At 36.1% G+C, this 25,104-nt stretch overlaps 6 protein-coding genes across 6 annotated transcripts; all 6 read right to left on the reverse strand.

Annotated features, from left to right (window-relative positions):
- Positions 1 to 705: 705 nt before the first annotated feature.
- On the reverse strand, positions 706 to 4,599 carry LOC113153535 (odorant receptor 131-2-like). Its single transcript, XM_026347213.1, has 3 exons — positions 4,595 to 4,599; positions 1,674 to 1,869; positions 706 to 1,503 (listed from the first exon to the last, which is right to left on the reverse strand). The coding sequence occupies exons 1-3, from the start codon at positions 4,597 to 4,599 to the stop codon at positions 706 to 708; spliced, it is 999 nt and encodes a 332-aa protein (XP_026202998.1).
- Positions 4,600 to 5,991: 1,392 nt separating this feature from the next.
- On the reverse strand, positions 5,992 to 7,092 carry LOC113153536 (odorant receptor 131-2-like). Its single transcript, XM_026347214.1, has 2 exons — positions 6,940 to 7,092; positions 5,992 to 6,786 (listed from the first exon to the last, which is right to left on the reverse strand). The coding sequence occupies exons 1-2, from the start codon at positions 7,090 to 7,092 to the stop codon at positions 5,992 to 5,994; spliced, it is 948 nt and encodes a 315-aa protein (XP_026202999.1).
- A 2,527-nt stretch (positions 7,093 to 9,619) lies between these two features.
- Positions 9,620 to 10,303, reverse strand: LOC113153537 (odorant receptor 131-2-like; the record flags this gene model as incomplete). The annotated part of the gene is made up of 1 exon (XM_026347215.1): positions 9,620 to 10,303. A coding segment is annotated over one exon (684 nt), but the record flags the coding sequence as incomplete, so codon positions are not given.
- Positions 10,304 to 10,508: 205 nt separating this feature from the next.
- On the reverse strand, positions 10,509 to 11,587 carry LOC113153538 (odorant receptor 131-2-like). Its single transcript, XM_026347216.1, has 2 exons — positions 11,435 to 11,587; positions 10,509 to 11,306 (listed from the first exon to the last, which is right to left on the reverse strand). The coding sequence occupies exons 1-2, from the start codon at positions 11,585 to 11,587 to the stop codon at positions 10,509 to 10,511; spliced, it is 951 nt and encodes a 316-aa protein (XP_026203001.1).
- Positions 11,588 to 16,986: 5,399 nt separating this feature from the next.
- On the reverse strand, positions 16,987 to 18,065 carry LOC113153539 (odorant receptor 131-2-like). Its single transcript, XM_026347217.1, has 2 exons — positions 17,913 to 18,065; positions 16,987 to 17,784 (listed from the first exon to the last, which is right to left on the reverse strand). The coding sequence occupies exons 1-2, from the start codon at positions 18,063 to 18,065 to the stop codon at positions 16,987 to 16,989; spliced, it is 951 nt and encodes a 316-aa protein (XP_026203002.1).
- Positions 18,066 to 21,513: 3,448 nt separating this feature from the next.
- LOC113153540 (odorant receptor 131-2-like) lies at positions 21,514 to 22,731 on the reverse strand. The gene is made up of 2 exons (XM_026347219.1): positions 22,576 to 22,731; positions 21,514 to 22,299 (listed from the first exon to the last, which is right to left on the reverse strand). Exons 1-2 carry the CDS (start codon positions 22,729 to 22,731, stop codon positions 21,514 to 21,516), a joined length of 942 nt encoding a protein of 313 aa, XP_026203004.1.
- Between the last annotated feature and the right edge of the window lie 2,373 nt (positions 22,732 to 25,104).

A 25,104-nucleotide genomic window follows, 5' to 3' on the forward strand; every position in this document is an offset into this window, starting at 1 on the left:
AGGTGGATGTACATGATGTAGCGAGGTCCTTGTTATACTTATGTTTACATACAAATTAGATTTCTACGAATGGACAAGATTCAGGCCTTGGGTTTTGTTAATGAGTAGAGACCACTGACATAGTTGATGTAGGTGCAGAGAACCACAGTGATCACATTCTTGAGTATAATTGTTTTTACAGTGTCCTGATAGACAGGTGTTGTGAAATTGCTGTCTTGTGTATTTAGGGAACTCAATGAAGCACTTACATTTATTCCATTTTCATAACTCTTGAGCTTTTACACATTAAGTTACAAAAGAAACATCTGTTTATTAAGGTGAAAGTTGCACTCTGTGTGAACATCACTGCTGAGAATGTGCAGGGCAATCACCAGCCTGTTGTAGAGAATAAGCAAAAAAAAAACAAAACTAAATCATAGACAAACTGTTTATGACCAGTATTTGATACATCTCTTCTGGAAAACACACATACAGTAAGTTTCTGACCAATTTTTATAGCTGTTAACTGTAAATGACAGATTAAGTGTTTGTAAGGTGTGGGTATATACTACAGTAGTTACTTGATTATGACAGATCTATTAATGAACTTTTCAAAATACCATTTCACTTGGATAAAACTAAAATTAGAATAAAACTGGAAAACATTACATTAATTTGACAGATGCATTCGTACACATACAAAGTGAATCACTACATTTGCTGTCTTTATGCCTTAGCTGTTCTTTTTTGTGATTGAGTTTTAGTATTTCTCGTACAGCACATATATCTTTTCAGGTACTTCATCAGCATTTTGTCTCGTAGCCCATAAATGAGGGGACTGATGAGTCGAGGCAGGATCTGAATAAATATTGCAACAGCGAAGCGAATGGCGAGAACATCTTTTGGGAAGAAGTATGTAAGACCTGCTAGTACAATATTAAAAACATAATTGAGCATGCACAATAGCAGCTGGAAGCCGTGGAGCAAGACTGTGTTTCTTGCTTTCTTTGCGTCTGCAGCAGCTGCCTTCGCAGTAAAAAGAATCCTGAAGTATGTATAGAAAAGTGTGAACCACACAATGACCAAAAACACTGTGTTGGACACATCTCTCTTCACTGTGAGATAGGGTGCTCTGAAAACATTTTCTCTAAGGCAAAACACTCTGGAATTAAAAAATTCTATAGATTCTGTGGTCAAAGTGACAAATAAATCTGGAATTATTGAAAGTGCACCTAGTGCCCATATCAGTCCAATCACAACATACGTTTTCTTGACTGTACAGATCTGAGTATGACGGAGAGGAAAACAGATGGCGATGTAACACTCTACTGCCATAATGGCCAGTGTTAGGGGATTATTTAGATTGACAAATATAGCCACCATTTGCAAAACTATGCATAAGGAGACGTCAAGAGTGAACATAATATAACTGAGGACTTGAAGTAGGGTGAACATGATCAGCAGGATCATATCATTGATCACTAGATGAATGTACAGGATGTAGCGAGGGTTCGAATTGAACACCTGTAGTAAAGAGAAAAAGCAGTTGAAATAGTCTATTTAATATATAAGATTAAATTACAACTTACACTTTCTTGCTTATTACTAAAATGACAAAATGTTTGCACTTCTTTTATTACTTTTGTGCATTTTGTGCATGAAACTCGATTTGTGGAAATAAGTAAGCGACAAACCTGATGATTTCTGATTGTGTGTACCAGGGTACCGTTGACATAGTTGATGGAGATGCAAAGAACTACAGTAATTACATTCTTCAGTGCAGCTGTTTGTAGAGTGTCCCGATAGACGGGCGTTGTGAAATTCACGCTTGTGTTTAGAAGGTTCATGAGTTGGAAGACAGGTTCCTTCAATCCTGCTATCTGGAAACAACTACAGGTTAGATTAGAATATACAATTATTGACCACGTACGCGGAGACTAACTTGTATTTGTACTTTTGATAACTGACCTCAGCTCCTCTGTGAGGTCACATCATGGTTTCTTTATGAACTGTTCTTTTAGAGACGTATCTAAAAATTTAAATGTAAATGAATTACAATTAATTATTTTCCCCAGTTTACTCTGTGTTTGTACATTTGAAGTTGGAACACCATATTATTACATTTTTATTTGTCATTTTTATATACCTTTGCAAGTTTGAAATAAATAATTGAGTTATTTTTCCCCATAATTAGAACATCCAAATGACTGGAGTTTAGAGGTCTGACACTGTTTGCTTGCTTCAGTCATATTTTTAAAGTTGTTTTGCTCATCGATGTCATTAGTAAGACCTGCTCATCTGTCACAGGTTCAAATTTCTCCTAGGAACACCATTTTGTCATTGAGACATTATATAAATGTTTGTAATACACATTTTTTAAGTTAAGAATGAAAAGTGAATGTTAAATATTACATGTACATTTGTGATCAAATGCAAAATTATTAGAAATTACTGAATGTTTGATCACAACCAAATATTTGGTTGTGATCAAACACACGTTATGAATAACCATTTTAATGTTGTCAAAAGATTAAATCATGAGTTAGTTGATGTAGAGATTGAACTAAATTAACAAAATAATGAGAAACGGCCTATACTTAGTTACACTAAGATAAAATTGTTGGGGTTTTTGCATTATTCTGTATATATACATTTATATTTTAAACTTACACTGTAATGTGCCTGGGGGTTATTTTCGTTGTTTTGATGCTATATAAATATACTTAATACATTTATATGCAACACAATATCAATGAATGCAGAAATGCAATATAATTAGTACTCACCTCACACATGGCAGTCATACATACAGTGAGTCAGAACTGTTACTGGCTGACTGCAGATGTCATGAGATCCAGAAGAGGCACTACACATACTTTTAAAAAAATAAAGTTCCAGATGTCAGGTGACCATTCTGTTTACATAATCATGTTGTAAGGAATGTCGTCAAATTATTATAATAATCAAATTATTAGACTGATATAATATCATTAAAATCATTATTATTATTATTTTTTTTTTTTTAAGACGTGCTTTGGTGTATTTATAGCTGGGTAACAAGACTCATTATTGATAATATATGCATCCTTTTGTTAAGTGCTCTTTACTGCTTAAGGGCTCTGGAAACCCAAATAACTTTAGTTCTCTACTACCACTACTGCACCCTTTCTCAGAGCACTTATCAAGCAAATAATTATCTTATTAACTGTGTGTGTGTGTGATGTTTCATTAATAGAAAGAAACACTCCAAATGACTGATATTATATTAATAATTCTATCAATGGACAATGTGTAATTTCAATTGTCACCACATCTAAACATGTTCAGGGTAATAATAATATTGAATGAATAAAAGTCACTTGAACTTGAACTTTCTAGAATCCATAGAGCTGAAAATTTATACAATCAACATAGCCAATTTTTCAGTGAAATCATTACATCTACTAATGCAGCATTATTTATGTAATTATACAATGTGTTCCTATTAAACAGAATCGTATTTTTAATATTTTCTGTGCTCTATTCAATTGAGTTTTTATAATTCATCTCAAGACACTTTACAGTGTAAAGTGTAAAGTGGCTGGTTAGTGTAGTGATAAGATCACCACCTTCCATGTGGGAGACTGGGGTGTGAATCCCAGCTATGGCCTACCTCCAGTAGGGTCCTTAGGCAAGACCTCCTTGCGCCTACCCTGCCTACCCTTGTAAGTTGCTTTGGATAAAAGCTAAGTCTGCTAAATGACTAAATGTAAATGTAAGACCTTACAAAATTTAACTGTACTGTATATAGAATTATATAGAAAACACAGTCTGCCTCCATGTAACTGAACTGGAGGCAGACACCAGGAGAGGAGCCTGCCTCCCATTCTACATCTGGAAACTCTAGGAACCACAACTAGACCTGCAGTTTAAGAACGGAGAGTTCTCCTGAGATAATATGGAACTGATCTGCAGCATTTGTCAAACTCATAAAATAATCATCAGTGATATTTAAATTTATTTCTTCTGTTTACTGTCTTTCTGCTGGTCTCTTTATTTTTCTCTTTCTTCCCAACATAAAAAAGAAACTCTCTTTACCCTCCACCCTCTTTATTGTAAAAGATGACCGGTTTAAACCCTACTTGACTTTACTGAACTCAGCTCCTCCTGGAAAATAAAAGAGAGCCATTGTTGTTTGAATGCCTGTGTTTTTCTTATACGAAGTCAATCTACTACAACGAAATGCTACATTCAATGATTTAGTTGTAAAAACTGTATATTAAATATACAATAAAGTGTATCCATAATGGAGCATCAACATATTAGATGTAATAGCAGAAAAAAAACTGTTATGAAAGAGGGGGAATTGACTGTGCATTTGTTTGTTATCTGGGAAATCACCAAAATAAACAACAACAAAAACAAAACAACAAAAAAGACAAAGCTCAAAGCTCACTAATTATTTGATGACAGGGTTCACATCATGTTAATGGGAAACATTTTAGTAGTACTTTAAATATTTTTATGTTACTTTTATATTCTACATCAGTGTGTACATACTGACACAACAGAACAGTAGTAAAATAGACATGAATAATGTCTGTTAACACACACATTCAACACAGTTGGTACTTACCTCATGTATGCCAGCCATACGTACAGGCCGAAGTCTTTGGTCTCTACTTACTTTATAGTTTTTTAATGCAAATGTCATGGGAACAAGACAAGTTGTGGTTTAAAGAGACAGCACTTCTAATAGTTCTTCTCTAGTTTTTATTAGTTTTTATCAGTTTGAATTCAAAAGTTTTGTTCCGCTAGATCCTCGGGTCACATCCTAAAACCCTACTTATAACATGATAGAACTGTCTTTTGGGACTATAATGTAAGATTGCACTCTGAATTATTGAACCACCATCGCAAATTAAATAGCAAAATCTACCAACTGTCAGCTCTTGAACAGGTCAAACAAGAACAAGTTCAATAGCTCAACATTGGTTTGTCTTATTTCACCACAACGCAAACAGCTAAAAGTTCAATTTGCTTTTAAGCTCATGGTAAAATCTCTGCAATAGCTATTGCCATTCCCTGACATTGTTTGGATTCTTCCATCAGGTTACACCAGTCATATCTGAAGCCATGTAACCATTAGATAAACTACAATGACCTCATTGCAGTTGCATTGGCAATTTTTTCAGCCAACCTCAAGTTACTTTTGAACAAATCTCCCTTTCTTTAAAAAACACACAGTCTTACATGGAGGAAATAATGTATGGTTTTACACTTCTCCGTCACAGCCGACGCACCCTTGGCTGCCGCTGAATTAAATACAGTGTTTTACAGTTTACCCATAAAAACTTCAGTCATAGTTTTGCGCTCCAGAATGTTACCAGCCAGGAGTGGAAAATACATTCAGGTTACAGACATAGCCTATTTAATAATAACTTGTGAGTCTGACTTGAGATGGGAGTTGTAAAGTTGTGAAAATTATTTGGTATTTTGTATCTTCACGTGAGACTGACCGGTCCCATTTCACTGTGATCACACATACATTGTCAACAAAGCCGTTTTTATTACAATAGTGGAATATAGAACAACTTGAAGGATAAACTGGAGGTTCATTCAAGTGGCATTGTTGGCTTTGTCATATAATTCTGAAAATGTATTTTGTAAGGTCTTAAACCTTTCATTTAAAGGGCTTTAAGATGGCTTTTGTGATTTGGAGCTTTATAAATACACTGAATAGACTTAAAACAATAACTTGGAGCAGGTTTGGGAATGAAACCCAGCGTGGTGGTGTGAAAGGTCTGTACACTACACTGTAACTTATGTACATTTACACTGTAAAGCTGGGACGAGTAAGCAACTTTGCGACACCTGATGCCAGAACATTATGTTAATATGTAAAAGTTACTGATCCACTGTCAACTATAGGGTACCGCACTTAAAAAACTAAAATGAAACTAAAATGAAAAACGCTGATGCTTTGGAGCTCTATATCTGTACGTACAGACAAAAGTACAAGAGTCACTGTCCTCATGATTTGCCTTTTCTTTTATGAAAATTAGTTTTTACACTTGAACAGAAAAGATATCTCACTAGGTACATCCTAAATGTCTTGTCTCGTACTCCATAAATAAGGGGACTGATAAGTCGAGGCAGGACCGAAATAATTAATGTGACAGCGAAGCGTATGGCTAATATATCTTTTGGGAAGAAGTATGTCAGACCTTCTATAGTAACATTATATACGTAGTTAAGCATGCACAACATGAGCTGGAAGCTGTGGAGGAGGACTGTGTTTCTTGCTTTCTTGGCATCTGCAGCAGCTGCCTTTGCTGTAAAAAGAATTCTGAAGTATGTATAGAAAAGTGTGAACCACACAATGACTATAAATACTGCATTCAATACATTTCTCTTTTCTGTGAGATACGGTTTCTTGAAGACGTTTTCTCTAAGGCATAAAACTGTGGAATGAAAAAATTCTATAGATTCTGTGGCCAAGGTGACAAATACATCTGGAATTATTGAAAGTGCACTTAGTGCCCATATCAGTCCGATCATTACATAAGTTTTCTTGACTGTACAGATCTGGGTGTGACGAAGTGGGAAACATATGGCTATGAAGCACTCTACTGCCATAGCAGCTAATGTTAGGGGATTATTTAAAGTAGATAATATACCAATTATTAGCAAAACCATACATAATGAGACATTTAGAGTGAACACAATATAACTGATGAGTTGAATTAGTGTGAACATGATCAGCAGGAGAATATCATTGATTACAAGATGGATATACAGGATGTAGCGAGGGTTTGTGTTGAACACCTGTAGGAAAAGACAGAAAGATTAGGAAAGAAAGCAATAAATATACAAATAATACTTCTGATTATCTAAGAATCAGTTAGAGAACAGATGATATTGTTTACTGCTAAAGGGGTAAAATGTAGATGGATATCTTGAAACAGACAAGATTGAGACCTGATGCTTTGTGAATGTGTGTACCAGGGTGCTGTTGACATAGCTGATGGAGATGCAGAGAACCACAGTGATCACATTCTTGAAAATAGCTGTTTCTACTGTGTCCCGATAGACAGGTGTTGTAAAATTGTAGTTGGTATTTGAAAGACTCATGAGTCGGCCGACACCCGTTCACTTGAAGCAGCTGTAGGTTAGATTATGATGATGAATATTACTGATCAGCAACATTTGTCATAATCATAAAATAAAAATCTGTTATATTTAAATTGATTTCTTCTGTTTACTGTCCTTCAGCTGGTCTCTGTATTTTTCCCTGTCTTCCTGATTAAGGGAATTCACTTAAATATTTGCGTTTATAAGAATCAGCACACTGTATACATTTGCTGTTTAACTGTTAGACATCAACATAAAAAAGAAACATACCCTCACTGCTATGAAAGAGAAATTTGTTTGTTACCAGTAAAGCACCAAAATATTTGCAACTGTCTGAGCTCACTAATAATTTGATAACAGTGTTCACATTATGTTAATGGGGAACATTTAATATGACATATTTTAGAGTCAGAAACATAATTTTGTACAGACTGACATAAATAAAACTGTAGTCAAAGAGAAATGGATCATGTCTGTTCACATACAGTGAGTCAGAAGTATTTTATAGTATTTCAATTCAAATGTCATGGGATCAAGAGAGGTTGTGGTTGGAATAGACAACATCTCTAATTGGCGTTTTTGTAGTGTACACACGATTACATAAATTTTTTTCCTTCTCTATATAGGCAATTCTTTCAGCAAGTTTTTATAGTTAGAGTTTGTAAACACTATCAATTTTGGTAAAATTTTGTTTTTCTTAGTTTGTTTTTTTTTTTTTTTTTCAGCTGGATCCAAATTAGAACATGATAGATCTGTCTTTGCACTCAGAAGTTTTGAATCAACATTGCGAATTTAGTGAACTGGCAAAATCTACAAACTTTCAGCTGTTGAGAATAAACAGGTCAAACAAGAACAGATTAAATAGCTCAACACTGGTTTATCTTATTTCAATACAAAATGGTAGGGATCAGGTAATCACGTTATTTTCTTGTGATTTGTCCATTACAAATAGCTAAAAGTTCATAAACTTTGCTAGTACACCTAATTGGATGCATCATTCTACATGCAACTGTGATGACCACAAAGACTGGCAATGGTAATGGTACATGGCATATCCACAACAATAGGGAGGTTAATAGCATGTTTTGTAGTAAATTAATTTTAAGCTGATAATAAATGATCCACCTGACAGATGGATCCACAGGTCCATCTGTTACACCAGTCACATCTGAAGCCATGTAACCACTACATACAGTACAATTACCTTATTGCTGTTGCATGACAGATGAAATGGCAAAAATATCATTTTACTATTTCTTTTTATTCATATCTTCCACGAGAACTGAAATAAATATTTACATTTACATTTACATATAGTCATTTAGCAGACGCTTTTATCCAAAGCGACTTACAAATGAGGAACAAGGCAAGCAAACAAAATCTAAGTCAAGAAGAAACAACATCAAATAGTGTGACATGAAGCGTAATATATCTTTTGCGAAGAAGTATGTCAGACCTTCTATAGTAAGATTATATACGTAGTTAAGCATGCACAACATGAGCTGGAAGCTGTGGAGCAGGATCTGCATCTGCAACTCTAAGGCAGAAAACTGTAGAATGAGAGAAAATTCCATGGATTCTGTGGCCAAGGTGACAAATAAATCTGGAATAATTGAAAGTACTTTTACTGCCCAAATCAGGATCACAACATACAGTATGCTATCTTGAATGTACAGATCTGGGTGTGACAAAGTGGGAAACATATGGGTGTAAAGTATAAGTAGGCTGAAAGTGATCAGTAGACATCACATCATTAATTATGAGGTGGATGCACATGATGTAGCGAGGTCCTTGTTATACTTATGCTTACATACAAATTCAATTTTTACAAGTGGACAAGAGAACATAGTTGATGTAGGTGCAGACAACAACAGTGATCACATTCTTGAGTATAATTGTTTTTACAGTGTCCTGATAGACAGGTGTTGTGAAATTCATGCTTGTGCTTGAAAGGCTCATGTGTCAGCTGACAGAACCGTACAAACCTGTTTTCTGGAAACAACTGTAGGTTACCGTGAAGTGTAATTGATCAGCAGAATGGTTTTTATACAGTCCATAAACAAGTGCTCTTGATATCTTATGGGCATTTGAGGCTTGTTCCCTCTCTACAACTACTACTTTACCACTTTACTCAAGCTCCTGCCGTCCTGCATGTATCTATTATTTTCTGTCCCACCATTACTACCTGCCGTCTTGTGTTTTTAGGGAACTCAATTAACTTTTGAGCTTTTACACATCATGTTACAAAAGAAATATCTGTTTTATTAAGGTAAAGGTTGTACTCACGCATGCAGTAGGTTTCTGACCAATTTTTATGGCTGTTAACTGAAAACAACATAGATTAAGTCATGTTTAGTGAGTGTTTGTAAGGTGTGGGTATATACTTGTTACTCGATGATGAGGATCTACTTTTCAACAATACATTTCACTTGGATAAAACTAAAATTAGAATAAAACTGGAAAACATTACATTAATTTGACAGATGCATTCGTACACATACAAAGTGAATCACTACATTTGCTGTCTTTATGTCTTAGCTGTTCTTTTTTGTGATTGAGTTTTAGTTTTTGTCGTACAGCACATATATCTTTTCAGGTACTTCATCAGCATTTTGTCTCGTAGCCCATAAATGAGGGGACTGATGAGTCGAGGCAGGATCTGAATAAATATTGCAACAGCAAAGCGAATGGCGAGAACATCTTTTGGGAAAAAGTATGTGAGACCTGCTAGTACAATATAAAAAACATAGCTGAGCATGCACAACAGCAGCTGGAAGCCGTGGAGCAAGACTGTGTTTCTTGCTTTCTTTGCGTCTGCAGCAGCTGCCTTCGCAGTAAAAAGAATCCTGAAGTATGTATAGAAAAGTGTGAACCACACAATGACCAAAAACACTGTGTTGGACACATCTCTCTTCACTGTGAGATAGGGTGCTCTGAAAACATTTTCTCTAAGGCAAAACACTCTGGAATTAAAAAATTCTATAGATTCTGTGGTCAAAGTGACAAATAAATCTGGAATTATTGAAAGTGCACCTAGTGCCCATATCAGTCCAATCACAACATACGTTTTCTTGACTGTACAGATCTGAGTATGACGGAGAGGGAAACAGATGGCGATGTAACACTCTACTGCCATAATGGCCAGTGTTAGGGGATTATTTAGATTGACAAATATAGAAATTATTAGTAAAACTATACACAATGAGACATTAAAAAGACACCAAAAGTGTTAAGAATTTATTGTGTGAATGACCATAGAAGATCCTCATGACTATACCAGTATTTATATGTAATGTCATCTTTTGTGTAGATATTTCTTTACCATGTTCATTTGCATAAAGAGAAGAAAAAGAAAAAACATTGTAAAGATTTTACACTGTATAACTGAACAACATGTACAGACTGAATTACCGTTTTCATTGTTTGACTCGTCTTTTTTGTAAATGTGTTGTAGTATTTCTCGTACAGCACATATATCTTTTCAGGTACTTCATTAGCATTTTGTCTCGTAGCCCATAAACAACCGGACTGATGAGTCGAGGCAGGATCTGAATAAATATTGTGATAGTAAAGCGAATGATGGGTACACTTTTTGGGAAGAAGTATGTGAGACCTTCTATAGTAAGATTAAAAACATAGTTGAGCATGCACAATAGCAGCTGGAAGCCGTGGAGCAGGACTGTGTTTCTTGCTTTCTTTGCGTCTGCAGCAGCTGCCTTTGCAGTAAAAAGAATCCTGAAGTATGTATAGAAAAGTGTGAACCACACAATGACCAAAAACACTGTGTTGGACACATCTCTCTTCACTGTGAGATAAGGTGCTCTGAAAACATTATCCCTAAAGCAGAAAACCCTGTAATGAAAGAATTCTATGGATTCTGTGGCCAAGGCAACAAATAAATCTGGTAGAACCAAAAGTGTGTTTAGCAGCCATATCACACCGATCACAACATAAGTTTTCTGAACTGTACAGATCTGAGTATGACGGAGAGGGAAACAGATGGCGATGTAACACTCTACTGCCATAATGGCCAGTGTTATGGGATTATTTAGATTGACAAATATAGAAATTATTAGTAAAACTATACACAATGAGACATTAAAAGTGACCATAATATAACTGATGACTTGAATTACAGTTAATGTGATTAGCAGGATCATGTCATTGATCACTAGGTGGATGTACAGGATGTAGCGAGGATTCGAATTGAACACCTGTAGGGAAGGACAGAAATGATTAGAAGAAGAGGAGAATAATAAAACGGTTTTCAAATTTATAAAATAAGAGAGTATGCTGCTTACTGCTAAATTAATAATCCTGTAGAAGTAGAAAATATTCAGACCTGATGTTTTGTGAATGTGTGGACCAGGCTCCCATTGACATAGTTGATGGAGATGCAGAGAACCACAGTGATCACATTCTTGAGTATAATTGTTTCTACAGTGTCCCGATAGACAGGTGTTGTGAAATTCGTACTGCTATTTGAAAGGTTCATGTGTCAGCTGAGAGGATCTCCCAAACCTGCTTATTAGAAACAACTCTAGGTTACAGTGGAACTTCAGTTACTAAAAAAACACATGTTGTGCTGACTGTGGTTGTCGAATGCAACTCTGTGTTTTCTTGACTGTACCGATCTTGATGTGATTGAGAGGCAAGCATATGGCATGTTCGGTTAAACACAACTTTATATAATGATTACCATAACCTTGCCTTTTTTCTTTGCTTTGTCAAAGTTTTTTTATTTTTTCAAGTTCAGTAATTAAACTCAAATGAAGAAGCTAGTGGTACTTACTACTCTGAAACTCCTGCTAAGTAGTAGTTTAATCATACTGATAATTAAAGGAATCAATCTGGAACTCAAAAATGGATTGGCAAAGAAAGGAAGAGGTCTTTAGCCCTATCTCACATGGCGGTGGGAGCAAAATGCTGTAGGGCTGTTCAGGTGTGAGGTCAAGTTTAATTTCTGTGCTCCACGAAAAACCACACAGTTTGGGCTGGAACAATGTACCATGGAAGAATGGGCTAAGACTGACAATGTGTACCAGGGTACCAAGAGAAATAGCTGATGCAAGGAACTAGGAATGTAACAATCCAATACTAATATCAAGATATGGCTAGATTTGATTTTCCAATAATTGAACCATTAATCACTAATCTAGTCACTTCAATACTGTGTTTGCAACTCCTGTTAATTCATGCATTACCAGCACGTATTACTACAACCATCAGCCCCCTAGACCACAGCCTTGACTTGAGTGGACTCAAACAGTGCTGTAAAAGAATAAGAGACAGCACACCCTCATGGATTTTTCATTGTGTTGGGGGAATGCCAACTATGTGAACCTTAAATCACTGCTGTCAAGAATAACATTTCCAGAAACTTAAACAGGCTTATAAGGCTGTTTAAATACCCTGGGAAAGTCTGTAAAATCAGACCTGAAGTGTGACCTGAAGGAAGTAGGCCTGTGATCATCATCACAGGGCTAATTTAAACACATGTATTAATAGGAGATAATAGGAGCATCAGCCACTCAAGTGACAATCACGATAATTTGGTATCAGTACATTAAAACACAGGTACTGTATGCACTTTATGGAAAGCAGAGACACACCATACATGTGGCAGGGGCTCCAATCACTCAGACTACAACCCTCCTTCACCAATCTGGAACAACAATGCCTCTCTCCCAAATCAGCTCAGGGACATGGTTTGATGCAATGAACAGCACACCTTCCTGGACAAGTGCACTTCAGCCCCATACTCAGGCACTAAACCTGGAACTAGCCACTGTCAAAAGAACTATTGAGGATCAACCCTTTAATGGTTGCAGGTCCTCATTATATATCTAGATGGTTACTCAAAGACTGTGCAGAATACAGGGGTTCTTACAGGTATTTTTAACGCTGAGTCGGACCTTTGTCCTACAGTACCACAATTCCAGTGCCAAAGAAGTGACCACTGTCTATGTCATGTCTATTTCTTTGAAACTTTAGCCCTGCAGCACATCAAATCTGTCCTCCCTGAAACCCTAGAACCTTCACTCACTACATTGTTTGCATTTTGAAACACAGATCTAGTGATGGTGCTGTGTTGATTTTAAAGCCCAAGTTCAAGATTTTATACATTAGCTTGAAAGAAACAGTAGTTCTTTATTGACCGTAGTTCCTGCAAGGTCAGTATAATGACTAATTGTTTTTTTAGCCTCACCTGAAATGTCTAAATTTCACAAGTTTTAGTCTGAGTTTGTACTGTTGAATATTGTGAACCATGTGATGTTGAGGTTATTATCAATAAAAAAATTCTCATTTTCAGAATTCAAAGTACCAGTCTATGCATGTTCACACAAACATTTTTCAAATTGTGCATGTTTTAAAAAAATGTGTTTCTAGAGCTGCAGCCCTGTTACTACACACAGGGGAAATACTGGCCTAACTCCACTCAATTATTAATTTTTGCTTTTCCCGTTTTTTACATCCTGATACAGTTGATGGTGGATCACAGTCCCCTGTTGTTTTCAAGGACACTCAAATAGAACAGGACAATTTTAATGTTAATAACCTGCACTTTTCTTACCAGTACAAGTCAGATTCTGCTTTGAAGAAGGCATATATCATAAATATTTTTGTCAGACATTTTTGCAGGTATGAAATAAATGTTTTTCTGAAAGCATTTTGAGTAGCAGGACAAGCTGTGTTATGAGCAACATTAATATAGTTAATTTACTATAAGTGTTCCAGCACATGTATTATTTCTCATCATATCATTTATCATTTTATAAAAGAGTTCACACCATGCTAATGAGGAACACTTCAACACGATCATGTTAAATATAACTTTTGTGTTAAAAACACAACATAAATCCTAAAGAGTTATGGCAAATATTATCTTTTCATGCACAGATACAATATAGTTGGTACTCACCTCACACATGGCAGTCATACATACAGTGAGTCAGAACTGTTTCAAATGCTTTTTATAGTAGCTGAATGCAGATGTCATGAGATCCAGAACAGGCACTACACCTACAAATTTTTTTTTCTTTCATGCTGTCAATAGAGTTCCGGATGTCACGTGAATATTGTGTTTACACAATCATTGCTGGCAGGAACATCTTCAAATTATAATAATAATCAAATGATTAGACTTAATTACATGATTAACAAATATCTTTTTTATATTTTTTAGAGGTGCTGTGGTGTATTTATAGCTGGGTATCAAGACTCATTATTGATAGTATATGCATCCTTTTGTTAAACAGTTTCAAATTTGTACAATCAACATAGCTAATTTCTCAGTGGAGTCATTACATTTACTGATTCAGCATTATTTATGTAATTATGTAATGCGTTCCTATTAAAGAGACTATTTTTTTATATTTCCTGTCCTCTATTCAATTCAATTCAATTTTATTTGTATAGTGCCAAATCACAACAGAGGTCATCACAAGAAAATTTACAGTGTTTAAGGTTTAAGACCTTACAAAATATAACTGTATACAGAATTGTATAGAAAACCTAGTCTTAAATGTAGAGAGGGTATCTGAGCTGGTTCCACAGGAGAGGAGCTTGATAACTGAAGAAACTCTAGGAACCACAAGTAAACCTGCAGTCTAAATGCAGAGAGTTCTGCTCCATGGAAATTATGGAACTATGAGGTCTTGAAGATAAGATGGAGCCTGATTATTAAGGGATTTATAAGTGAGGAAAAGTGTTTTAAACTCTATTCAGCATTTTACAGCGAGCCAATGGAGAGAAGCTTACTTAGGAGAAATATGATCTCTCTTACTAATTCCAGTCAGAACTCTGGCTGCAGCATTTTGGATTAACTGGAGGCTTTTTAATGAGTTATTGGGACAAACTATTAATAATGAATTACAATAGTCCAGTCTGGAAGTAACAAATGCATGGACTAGTTTTTCAGCATCACTTTGGGACAGGATGCTCCTAATTTTAACTTTAATGTTTCTCAGGTGAAAAAAGGCAGTTCTAGAGATTTCTTTGATGTATGAAGTGAAGGAGATATCCTGGTCAAAGATAACTGAGAGATTTCTTACAGTATTACTTGAGGCCAATACTAGGTCATCAAGGGTGAGAATGTGATTAGACATAGTGTCTCTGAGATTTTTAGGACCAAACAAAATAACCTCTGTTTGTCTGAAATTAGTAGTGAAACATTAGAGGACATCCAGGCCTTTATGTCTTTAGTGAATCTCATTCTTAGGTGTAGTAAAGTGTTATTAAAAAATGGTCAGATAAAAGAGGGTTTTGGGGAAAAACTATTAAATGATCAATTACAGCACCGTATGTCAGAATAAGATCAAGGGTGTGGTTAAAACAGTGAGTGGGTTTATTTACATTTAGAGTCTAATAGTGACTTAAAGTCAGTGTTGAGGCAGTTATCATCAACATCTACATGGATATTAAAGTCACTAACTATAATGACTTTATCTGCACTAAGAACTAAATCAGATAGAAACTCTGAGAATTCAGTTAAAAACTCAGAGTAAGGGACAGGAGGACGGTACACAATAACAAACAGGACTGGTTTTGGATTTTTCCAGTTAGGATCAGAGAGGCTAAGAGTGAGGCTCTCAAATGAATTCAAACTATGTTTAGGTCTGGGGTTGATTAATAAACTTGAGTGGAAGATTGCTGCTACTTCTCCACCCCGACCTGTGTTTCTAGGAACATGATAATTAACATGACTTGAGGGGGTCGACTCATTCAGAGAGACATATTCATCCTGCTGCAGCCAGGTTTCAGTAAGACAGAATAAGTCTATTTGATGGTCAGTTATCAAATCATTTACTAACAGGGATTTAGTCGAGAGAGATCTGATATTTATCAGTCCACATTTGATTGTTTTCTTTTTATTTTGTTCTTTATTTGTATTATGTTCCTATGAATTACTCCTCTTGTTGGTTTTTGATATAAATAATTTAGGTGGTTGGGGAGCAGACACTGTCTCTGTGGGGTCTCTATGCGAACGTTGAATGTATATTTTTTTCGATTTCCACTTGATATAATTCTGTTCTCCCATTAGCGTGTGCTGTACACTTTTTGCTTGAAATGTGCACAACACCCAGTATTTAAAATGATTGAAAAACTATTATGTTTTAGAGGTTGGTACCAGAACATACAGAAGGAAACACAACAAAACATGTTGATGGTACTTCTCTGTATTTAATGTGTGCCAGTTGTATTGTGGTAGTAGTAATATAGCTCAGCATAGTCACATTCATCTTGTATTTATGAAGTCAAATATAATACAGAAGATTCAGAAAACACAGAAGAGTCTACTTGCAGTTCACTGTCCAGTTTTGTGACTTTATTATGGTTGGATTCAGGTGCTTGGCACTAGGCTAAGCTCAGCCTGGCTCAATAGAGAAACATTCAGCAGTCACTTCACACACAATGTCTGTATTGAAATTATAACACTGGGTCTACTAACCCATATTTATGATCATAGTATTCACTTCATACAGACAGTGAATGTCATGAAAACAACGTAAGCGGATAAAATCTGTATCTATGGTTGGTAGTTTTGGACCAGTCATTATTAGTTGTTATGAAGCTTGAGTACTGATGTTTCAGTACAAAAGAAAACATGCTGTGTTGCTGCTTAGTAAGTCTAAAACAAAAATATTTTTACATTCTGGGAGAAGAAATAAATATAATTTTAAGATTTTTAGTTTTCACCAAAAGTGTTAAGAATTTATTGTGTGAATGACCATAGAAGATCCTCATGACTATACTAGTATTTATATGTAATGTCATCTTTTGTGTAGATATTTCTTTACCATGTTCATTTGCATAAAGAGAAGAAAAAGAAAAAACATTGTAAAGATTTTACACTGTATAACTGAACAACATGTACAGACTGAATTACCGTTTTCATTGTTTGGCTCGTCTTTTTTGTAAATGTGTTGTAGTATTTCTCGTACAGCATATATATCTTTTCAGGTACTTCATTAGCATTTTGTCTCGTAGCCCATAAACAACCGGACTGATGAGTCGAGGCAGGATCTGAATAAATATTGTGATAGTAAAGCGAATGATGGGTACACTTTTTGGGAAGAAGTATGTGAGACCTTCTATAGTAAGATTATAAACAAAGTTAAGCATGCACAACAGCAGCTGGAAGCCGTGGAGCAGGACTGTGTTTCTTGCTTTCTTTGCGTCTGCAGCAGCTGCCTTTGCAGTAAAAAGAATCCTGAAGTATGTATAGAAAAGTGTGAACCACACAATGACCAAAAACACTGTGTTGGACACATCTCTCTTCACTGTGAGATAGGGTGCTCTGAAAACATTTTCTCTAAAGCAGAAAACCCTGTAGTGAAAGAATTCTATGGATTCTGTGGCCAAGGCAACAAATAAATCTGGTAGAACCAAAAGTGTGTTTAGCAGCCATATCACACCGATCACAACATAAGTTTTCTGAACTGTACAGATCTGAGTATGACGGAGAGGGAAACAGATGGCGATGTAACACTCTACTGCCATAATGGCCAGTGTTAGGGAATTATTTAGATTGACAAATATAGAAATTATTAGTAAAACTATACACAATGAGACATTAAAAGTGACCATAATATAACTGATGACTTGAATTAAGGTTAATATGATCAGCAGGATCATGTCATTGATCACTAGGTGGATGTACAGGATGTAGCGAGGATTCGAATTGAACACCTGTAGGGAAGGACAGAAATGATTAGAAGAAGAGGAGAATAATAAAACGGTTTTCATATTTATAAAATAAGAGAGTATGCTGCTTACTGCTAAATTTATAATCCTGCAGAAGTAGAAAAGATTCAGACCTGATGTTTTGTGAATGTGTGGACCAGGCTCCCATTGACATAGTTGATGGAGATGCAGAGAACCACAGTAACCACATTCTTGAGTATACTTGTTTCTACAGTGTCCCGATAGACAGGTGTTGTGAAATTTGTGCTGCTATTTGAAAGGTTCATGTGTCAGCTGAGAGGATCTTCCAAACCTGTTTATTAGAAACAACTCTAGTTTAAATTCAAACTTCCATAACTAAAGAAAACAGAAAAACATGCTACACATGTGCTGACTGTGGTTGTCGAATGCAACTTGTGTTTTCATGATTGTACAGATCTTGATGTGATGGAGAGAGAGAAGCATATGGCATGTACAGTTAAACACAACTTTATATAATGATTACCATAACCTTGCCTTTTTTCTTTGCTTTTTCAAAAAAAAATTTTCAAGTTCAGTAATTAAACTCAAATGAAGAAGGCTAGTGGTACTTAAACACTTGATTAATGGGCACTACTCTGAAACTCCTGCTAAGTAGTAGTTTCATCAAGTTTGTACTGTGAATATTGTGAACTATGTGATGTTTAGGTTATTATCAATAAAAAGGTTCTCATTTTGAAAAGTACTGGTCTACAAACATTGTTCAATGTGTGCATATTTTAATGTGTTTCTAGGGCTGAAACCCAGTTGACTGAACATAGGGGAAAAGCTGACCTAAATCATTTAATTGAATTACTTCTTTTTGCTTTTTTCTGTCAGTCGACAGTCCCCTTTGGTTTTCAGGGACACTCAAATAAAACAGAACTATTTTAATGTTAATAACTTAATTTTAAATGTAAAAGCATATTATAAAAGTGGATATTATCTGTGTTATACATGAAGCACCACAACAGTAACATTTCTAAATAGTTTCATTAAACCAGATTTCACATAATTTTAATCAGCAAAATTATAGTGATATTATTTGAGCAGTAATCAACACCAAGAGCAACAATAAAAAAAGTGTCACTCACCTTGATCACATGTGGTAGGTGTGTATTAACTAAGGTAGGCATCTGTGCTGTTCATTATATAGTAGTAAAATACAATGTCTGGGGAACAAGAGCAGTCGTGGGTAGTGCGTGTCTGTGTGTTGTGTAGAGTCTATTTTTGATTGTATCCTCATTATTCATATACAGTTATAACTTCATATACTTGTCTGTTAAAATTCCTTTGCCTTTCCTCCAAAGAGTACACACAAACTTAATTAATGTAAAATTATGTTTATCATTTCAGACTAGATATCTGGTTAAAATATAAAATCTCTTGTTTGAAAATATTAAGTTATAGTGGAGTGATGACACTGAGAGAGGGGGAAATAGTGGCTATGTGAGCATGGTCACTATCAGGCATTGGACTCCAGAAAAGTTGTGGTTTTTGAGAAGGCCTATCAGTGTAGTGTGCAGCATGTCGCTCATTTTAAGCTTATGTAGAAAGGCATGGGTGATCTTTATTCCTAGGCCTATTTGCCTTTTTCCTTCTTTCCTCATTTCTTCAGGTTGTCACTTATAAAGGAATCAGCTCATCTTTAACTGAGCAGAAAGCCATAATGCCAGTTTTTGTGGATACTGAATCACACAAGCATGATCTGGCATCAAATTCAGTCACCAAAGAGTGGGGAAGAAGAGACCTGCATGTGTTTTAGCACATTTGGTGGATTTGGTTTTGTGCCACACATGGGGATTTACAGTAGCAAGAAAAACTTTGTGAACCTTTTGGAATTTCATGGTTTTCTGCATTAATTTGTCATAAAATGTGCTCTGATCTTCATCTAACTTATACAAATACAAAACAATACAATACAAAAACACAGTCTGCTGAAAATAATACTACACAAACATTATATGTTTTCATGTTTTTATTGAACGTTACATGTAAACATTCACGGTGCAGGGTGGAAAAAGTATGTGAACCTTTGGACTCAATAACTGGTTGACCCTTCTTTGGCAGCAATAACCTCAACCAAACGTTTCCTGTAGTTGCAGATCAGACCTGCACAACGATCAGGAGTAATTTTGGACCACTCCTCTTCACAAAACTGTTTCAGTGTAGTAATACTCTTGGGATGTCTGGTGTAAATGGCTCTCTTAAGGTCATGCCACAGCATTTCAATCGGTTGAGGTCAGCACTCTGACTGGGCCACTCCAGAAGGTGTATTTTGTTCTGTTGAATCCATTCTTTTGTTGAATTACTTGTATGCTTTAGATCATTGTCCTGTTGCATCACCCATTCTCTTTGGAGCTTCAGTTGGGGACAGACAGTCTTACGTTTTCCTGCAAAATGTCTTGATAAACTCTGGAATTCATTTTTTCATCAGTGACAACAATCCGTCCAGGCCCTGAGGCAGCAAAGCAGTCCCAAACCATGATGCTTTTGCAAACTTCAAATGTGCTGCAATATTTTCTTTGGACAGCAATGGCTTCCTCCGTGGTGTTCTCCCATGTACTCCATTATTGTTTAATGTTTTCCTTATTCTAGATGTGTCAACCAATATTTTAGCATGTTCCAGAGATTTCTGTAAGTCTTTAGCTGACACTCTAGGATTCTTCTTTACCTCGTTCAACATTCTGCTCTGTGCTCTTGCAGTCATCTTTACAGGACGACCACGCCTAGGGAGAGTAGCAACAGTGCTGAACTTTCTCCATTTGTAGACAGTCTGTCTTACCGTGGACACATGAACATCAAGGCTTTTGGAGATACTTTTTTAACCCTTTCCAGCTTCATGCAAGTCAACAATTCTTCATCGTAGGTATTCTGAGAGATCTTTTCTGCGAGGCATGGTTCACATCAGGCAGTGCTTCTTGAAACCAGTAAACCCAAAACTGGTGTGTGTTTTTAAAGGGAAGGACAGCTTTCAGCAACACATCCAATATCATCACACTGATTGGACTGAAGGTTGGCTCACTACTGGTTCCAAGTCCAAAGGTTCACATACTTTTCCACCCTGCACCGTGAATGTTTACATGTTATGTTCAATAAAAACATGAAAACATATAATGTTTGTGTACTATTATTTTCAGCAGACTGTGTTTTTGTATTGTTGTGACTTAGATGAAGATCAGAGCACATTTTATGACAAATTAATGCAGAAAAACATGAAATTCCAAAAGGTTCACAAAGTTTTTCTTTCCACTGCATATAAATTATTTAAAGAATTTTTGACAGAGGAGCTCTTATCTAGTATCCTAAAAATAAACCAGCAACAACAGGAGCCTCAGTTTTTTATTGCATATACTTAGTTAAAATATACTTCATTCTCTCAAACATCATAAATGTAGTCAAACACCAATATTCCTCAATGGGCTTTAGGATCTGTACAACAATGACATCATCTGTCTTTAGACCCTCATATTAAATAAGGATAAATTGGAAAAAAGGAAAAAAATTCAAGAAACCCATGCAAAAGGAGGTTTCCATCCAACTGAGGGTGTTGTGTGTACAAAAAAGTTTACATTTTAGTCCTTGAGAAAAATGTCTAGAAAATGCATTTGACAAATTAAAAAATAAATTATTAATTAGATTAATATACCCACAACAAAGTTCCCACCATTAATCATGTATACATATCAGCAGAATCGATAGGCAGAATTTGTGATATTATATTGTTTTTGGTTGGATGTTTGTGGTTACTGTACATAGAAGATACCGTGTGAAGCACTTCTTAAAAGTCTTGTCTCGTAATCCGTAGACAATGGGACTTACAAAACGAGGGAGAACGTGGATTATGATAAACATGACTAAGTATAGTATTTTTACCCCTCCTGGGAAAAAATTTATGAGAACCTGAGTTAACATAGGTTGAACATACACCATCATACACAACAGCACCTGAAACCCATGGAGGAGGATAGTGTTTCTTGCCTTGTTAGTATATGATTTAGCAGCTTTGGCTGCAAACAAAATTCTGAAGTAAGTGTAGAACAGAGTGAGCCAAACCACTACCAGACACAATATGTGGGACACATCCCTCTTCTTTAGGCTGTAGGGACTCCTAAACACATTGTCTCTATGACAGTACACGCTTGAATTTAGGGACTCCAGAGGTTCAGTAGCCAAAAGTATGATAAGATCTGGCAGAACAGAAAGTGAACTTATTGTCCAAATTACACCAATTGATATATAAGTTCTTTTGACTGTACAAATGTAGTTGTAGCGAAGGGGGATGCAGACAGCAATGTAGCACTCTACTGCCATGAAAGCTATATTCAGAGGCGTGTTTAGTGTGGTTATAATACCTGGCATAAGGAGGATAATGCAGAGGGAGAGATAGATGGTGCTGAAGACATTAGCTAATATGACAAGAGAAATGCTGGTTGTCAGCTGGATCATGTCGTTGAACACCAGGTGGATGAAAAGGATGTAGCGACTGTTCATCTTAAAAATCTAGATTGGACAAATCTAGATTTAGATTTCAGTATAATGTAAATTCCTTACTGCTTTATGACTAAGAGGATTATTCTATTTACTTGAAAAGTATATTTTACAGCAACTGTAAACCCAGTAACAACCTATGTGCTTGTTTGAATTTCTCCAATTAGAGAATATGTGGATTTTTTCCTTTGTGTTTGTAAATTTATTACTTTCCTTTGTCATAATATGTCTGTGAAAACTGAAAAAGATTGTGAAGAATATAATAGATTTAAAAAAAGAAAAACATACTTGATGCTTGTTGAATGTGTGGATCATGGTGGCATTGATGTAGTTGATGCTGATGCCAAGGATGACAACGGTCAGATTCTTGCCAATAGCTGCAAGTATCAGGTCCGAGTAATTCACAGATCCTGTTACATTGCTGTTCTCAAGTGTGAAATTCATGCCAGCAGCTGAAGAACTTGTGAAAAATGCAAAAAACATGCAATTGACAACATCTCAGTACAATTATTAAAATTTTAAACTTCCAAAAGGTAAAATACAGAATATTAAAGGCAGTTTCCATATCCACCATGAAAGTAGTAGAAGAACTTACAAACCGACCTTAGATGATGTATCTCGATGTGCAGCTGCACGTGTTTTGATATTAGTCTACTGTTGCCAAGGTTTTATAGACAATTTACAGATGTGCAACACCTCCTAGTAGAGCTTGACCAATGAATTTTCCACCAATAGGGTGGCCACAGGGATGGCTGTGGCTCAATAGGTAGAACAGTTGTCTGCTAATCATAGGATTGGTGGTTTGATCCCATGTCACATGTCAACGTGTCCTTGAGTATGATACTGAACCCCCCAGTGAGTCAGATCTGCCATCGGTGTGTGTGTGTGTGTGTACTTGTGTGTGAATGGGTGAATGAGATGCTTTGAGTACCAGTTAGGTAGAAAAGCACTATATAAGTGCAGATCATTTACCAATATTCTGGTACCATTCAGTATGTCAGGTGATAATTACTAAGAAACTTTGTCCTCTAGGAATAATTTAAATTTAAGTCCCATATGTTATAGTATATCATCTGTGAAAGATTTAAATTAAATAATGTAATAAATCAAATGTAACACTCATCTTTACATATTTTATTTGTTCCTATGTATCTGGTCAGACACAGCCCTCATGTACTAATACTTTACCATACTTTACAAAGGTATTGATATCCACATCAAGCATATCTCCGCAATGGCAACACCGAGAAAACTACAAAGAAAATATAGTTTTATAAACTACAGTTGTGCACTATTCCACCATCATGATTGCACATTTTTGAAAAAAAAGTGTTCTGTTATGTAAAGAAATAGATATTTTTCTATCATGTTGATAACATACCTTGTTTGTGTTAGTGTTGATTATTTGTTCTATATGTTATTTTCCATTCGGCTTTTCCCCTTTAAGGGTCTCCACAGTGAATCATCTGCCTCCATTTGACCCTGTCCTCTGCATCCTCTTCTAACTTCATAACTTCACCAACTAACTTCATGTCCTCTCTCTCTACATCCATAAATCTCCTCTTTGGTCTCCTCTACACCTCCTGCCTGGCAGCTCCAACCTCAGCATCTGTTTACTGATATGTTCACAATCTCTCCTCTGAACATGTCCAAACCACCTCAGTCTGGCCTCTGACTTTATCTCCAAAACATCTGACATGGTCTGTCCCTCTGATGGACTCATTTCTGATCCTCTCCATCCTCGTCACTCCCAATAGAACCTTAACATCTCCACCTCTGCTACCTCCAGCTCTGCCTCGTCTTTTCTTCAGTGCTGTCCGTAAACTGTACAGCATCGCTCTGTCTTCTTGAACACCTTTACTTTCATTCTCGCTGATCTTCTGTTATCATACAACACGCCTGACACTTATCACCACCCGTTCCATCCTGCTTTCACACGATCTATCTCTAGATCTACAAGCACAGTATAACTCCCTTGACTCATCTCTGTACTTCACCATCAGCATCCTCAGAGCAAATACTGCATCTGTTGTACTCTTTCTCGGCATGAAGCCATATTGCTGCTCACAAATGCTGACCTCTGCCCTTAAAACTTCATTGTATGGCTCATCATCTTTATTCCTCTGTAGTTGCCACAGCGCTGCACACAGTACACATCACCTCCACTCCTTGGGCAAGTTCTTGTTAAACAAACTAGTCAGAAACTCTACTGCCACTGTCCTAGACACTTCCATACCTCGACGGGTATGTCCTGAGGACCAAATGTCTTTCCACCCTTCATCCTCTTCAGTGCCCTCCTCTCTTCACTCTTACTAATCTTTGCTACTTCCTGCTCCACCACCCCTTCTACCCTTCGTTCTCTTTCATTTTCCTCATTCATCAACTCTTCAAAGTACACCTTCCATCTTCCCATCACACTCCTGTCACCTGTTGTATTCACATTAAAATGTGACAACTTAACTAGCCTTTTCCCTAGCAAATGTGAACCTGTGGGAGGTCCTACATAATAATTTGGCATGTTATGCTTAATACTAATGTGAGGCCAATGTGAAATAACTGTGCAGAAACAAATAATTATGTTTGACAGTAATTGAAAGAAGGGGCTCCTTAACCTTAAAGTTAAGGAGTTTTTTATTTAATGAAAACTGTACCTGTAAATAAAAAGCTATAAAAAAATAATAAAAACATTTACTTATCAGAACCCATTCTTCATGTGATATTTAGAGATATATGACAGTAGTGTACAGTTGGTGACACTTACCTTATTGAATCTGGAAGTTGAGTCATGGCAGCTGGACTTTCTTCTTGTTAAGAAGT

Source organism: Anabas testudineus, chromosome 5 (genome assembly GCF_900324465.2).
Source record: "Anabas testudineus chromosome 5, fAnaTes1.2, whole genome shotgun sequence".
NCBI classification, from domain to species: Eukaryota; Metazoa; Chordata; class Actinopteri; order Anabantiformes; family Anabantidae; genus Anabas; species Anabas testudineus.

Excerpts from the sequence above, each read along its gene's own strand:
- LOC113153535 (XM_026347213.1), bottom strand. Across the intron at positions 1,504-1,673 it reads ACACAATCAGAAATCATCAG|GTGTTCAATTCGAACCCTCG; the intron begins GTTTGTCGCTTA and ends TCTTTACTACAG.
- LOC113153536 (XM_026347214.1), bottom strand. The coding sequence starts at position 7,092 with ATGAGTCTTTCAAATACCAACTACAATTTTACAACACCTGTCTATCGG. Across the intron at positions 6,787-6,939 it reads ACACATTCACAAAGCATCAG|GTGTTCAACACAAACCCTCG; the intron begins GTCTCAATCTTG and ends CTTTTCCTACAG.
- LOC113153538 (XM_026347216.1), bottom strand. The coding sequence starts at position 11,587 with ATGAACCTTTCAAATAGCAGTACGAATTTCACAACACCTGTCTATCGG. Across the intron at positions 11,307-11,434 it reads ACACATTCACAAAACATCAG|GTGTTCAATTCGAATCCTCG; the intron begins GTCTGAATATTT and ends CCTTCCCTACAG.
- LOC113153539 (XM_026347217.1), bottom strand. The coding sequence starts at position 18,065 with ATGAACCTTTCAAATAGCAGCACAAATTTCACAACACCTGTCTATCGG. Across the intron at positions 17,785-17,912 it reads ACACATTCACAAAACATCAG|GTGTTCAATTCGAATCCTCG; the intron begins GTCTGAATCTTT and ends CCTTCCCTACAG.
- LOC113153540 (XM_026347219.1), bottom strand. The coding sequence starts at position 22,731 with ATGAATTTCACACTTGAGAACAGCAATGTAACAGGATCTGTGAATTAC. Across the intron at positions 22,300-22,575 it reads ACACATTCAACAAGCATCAA|ATTTTTAAGATGAACAGTCG; the intron begins GTATGTTTTTCT and ends TGTCCAATCTAG.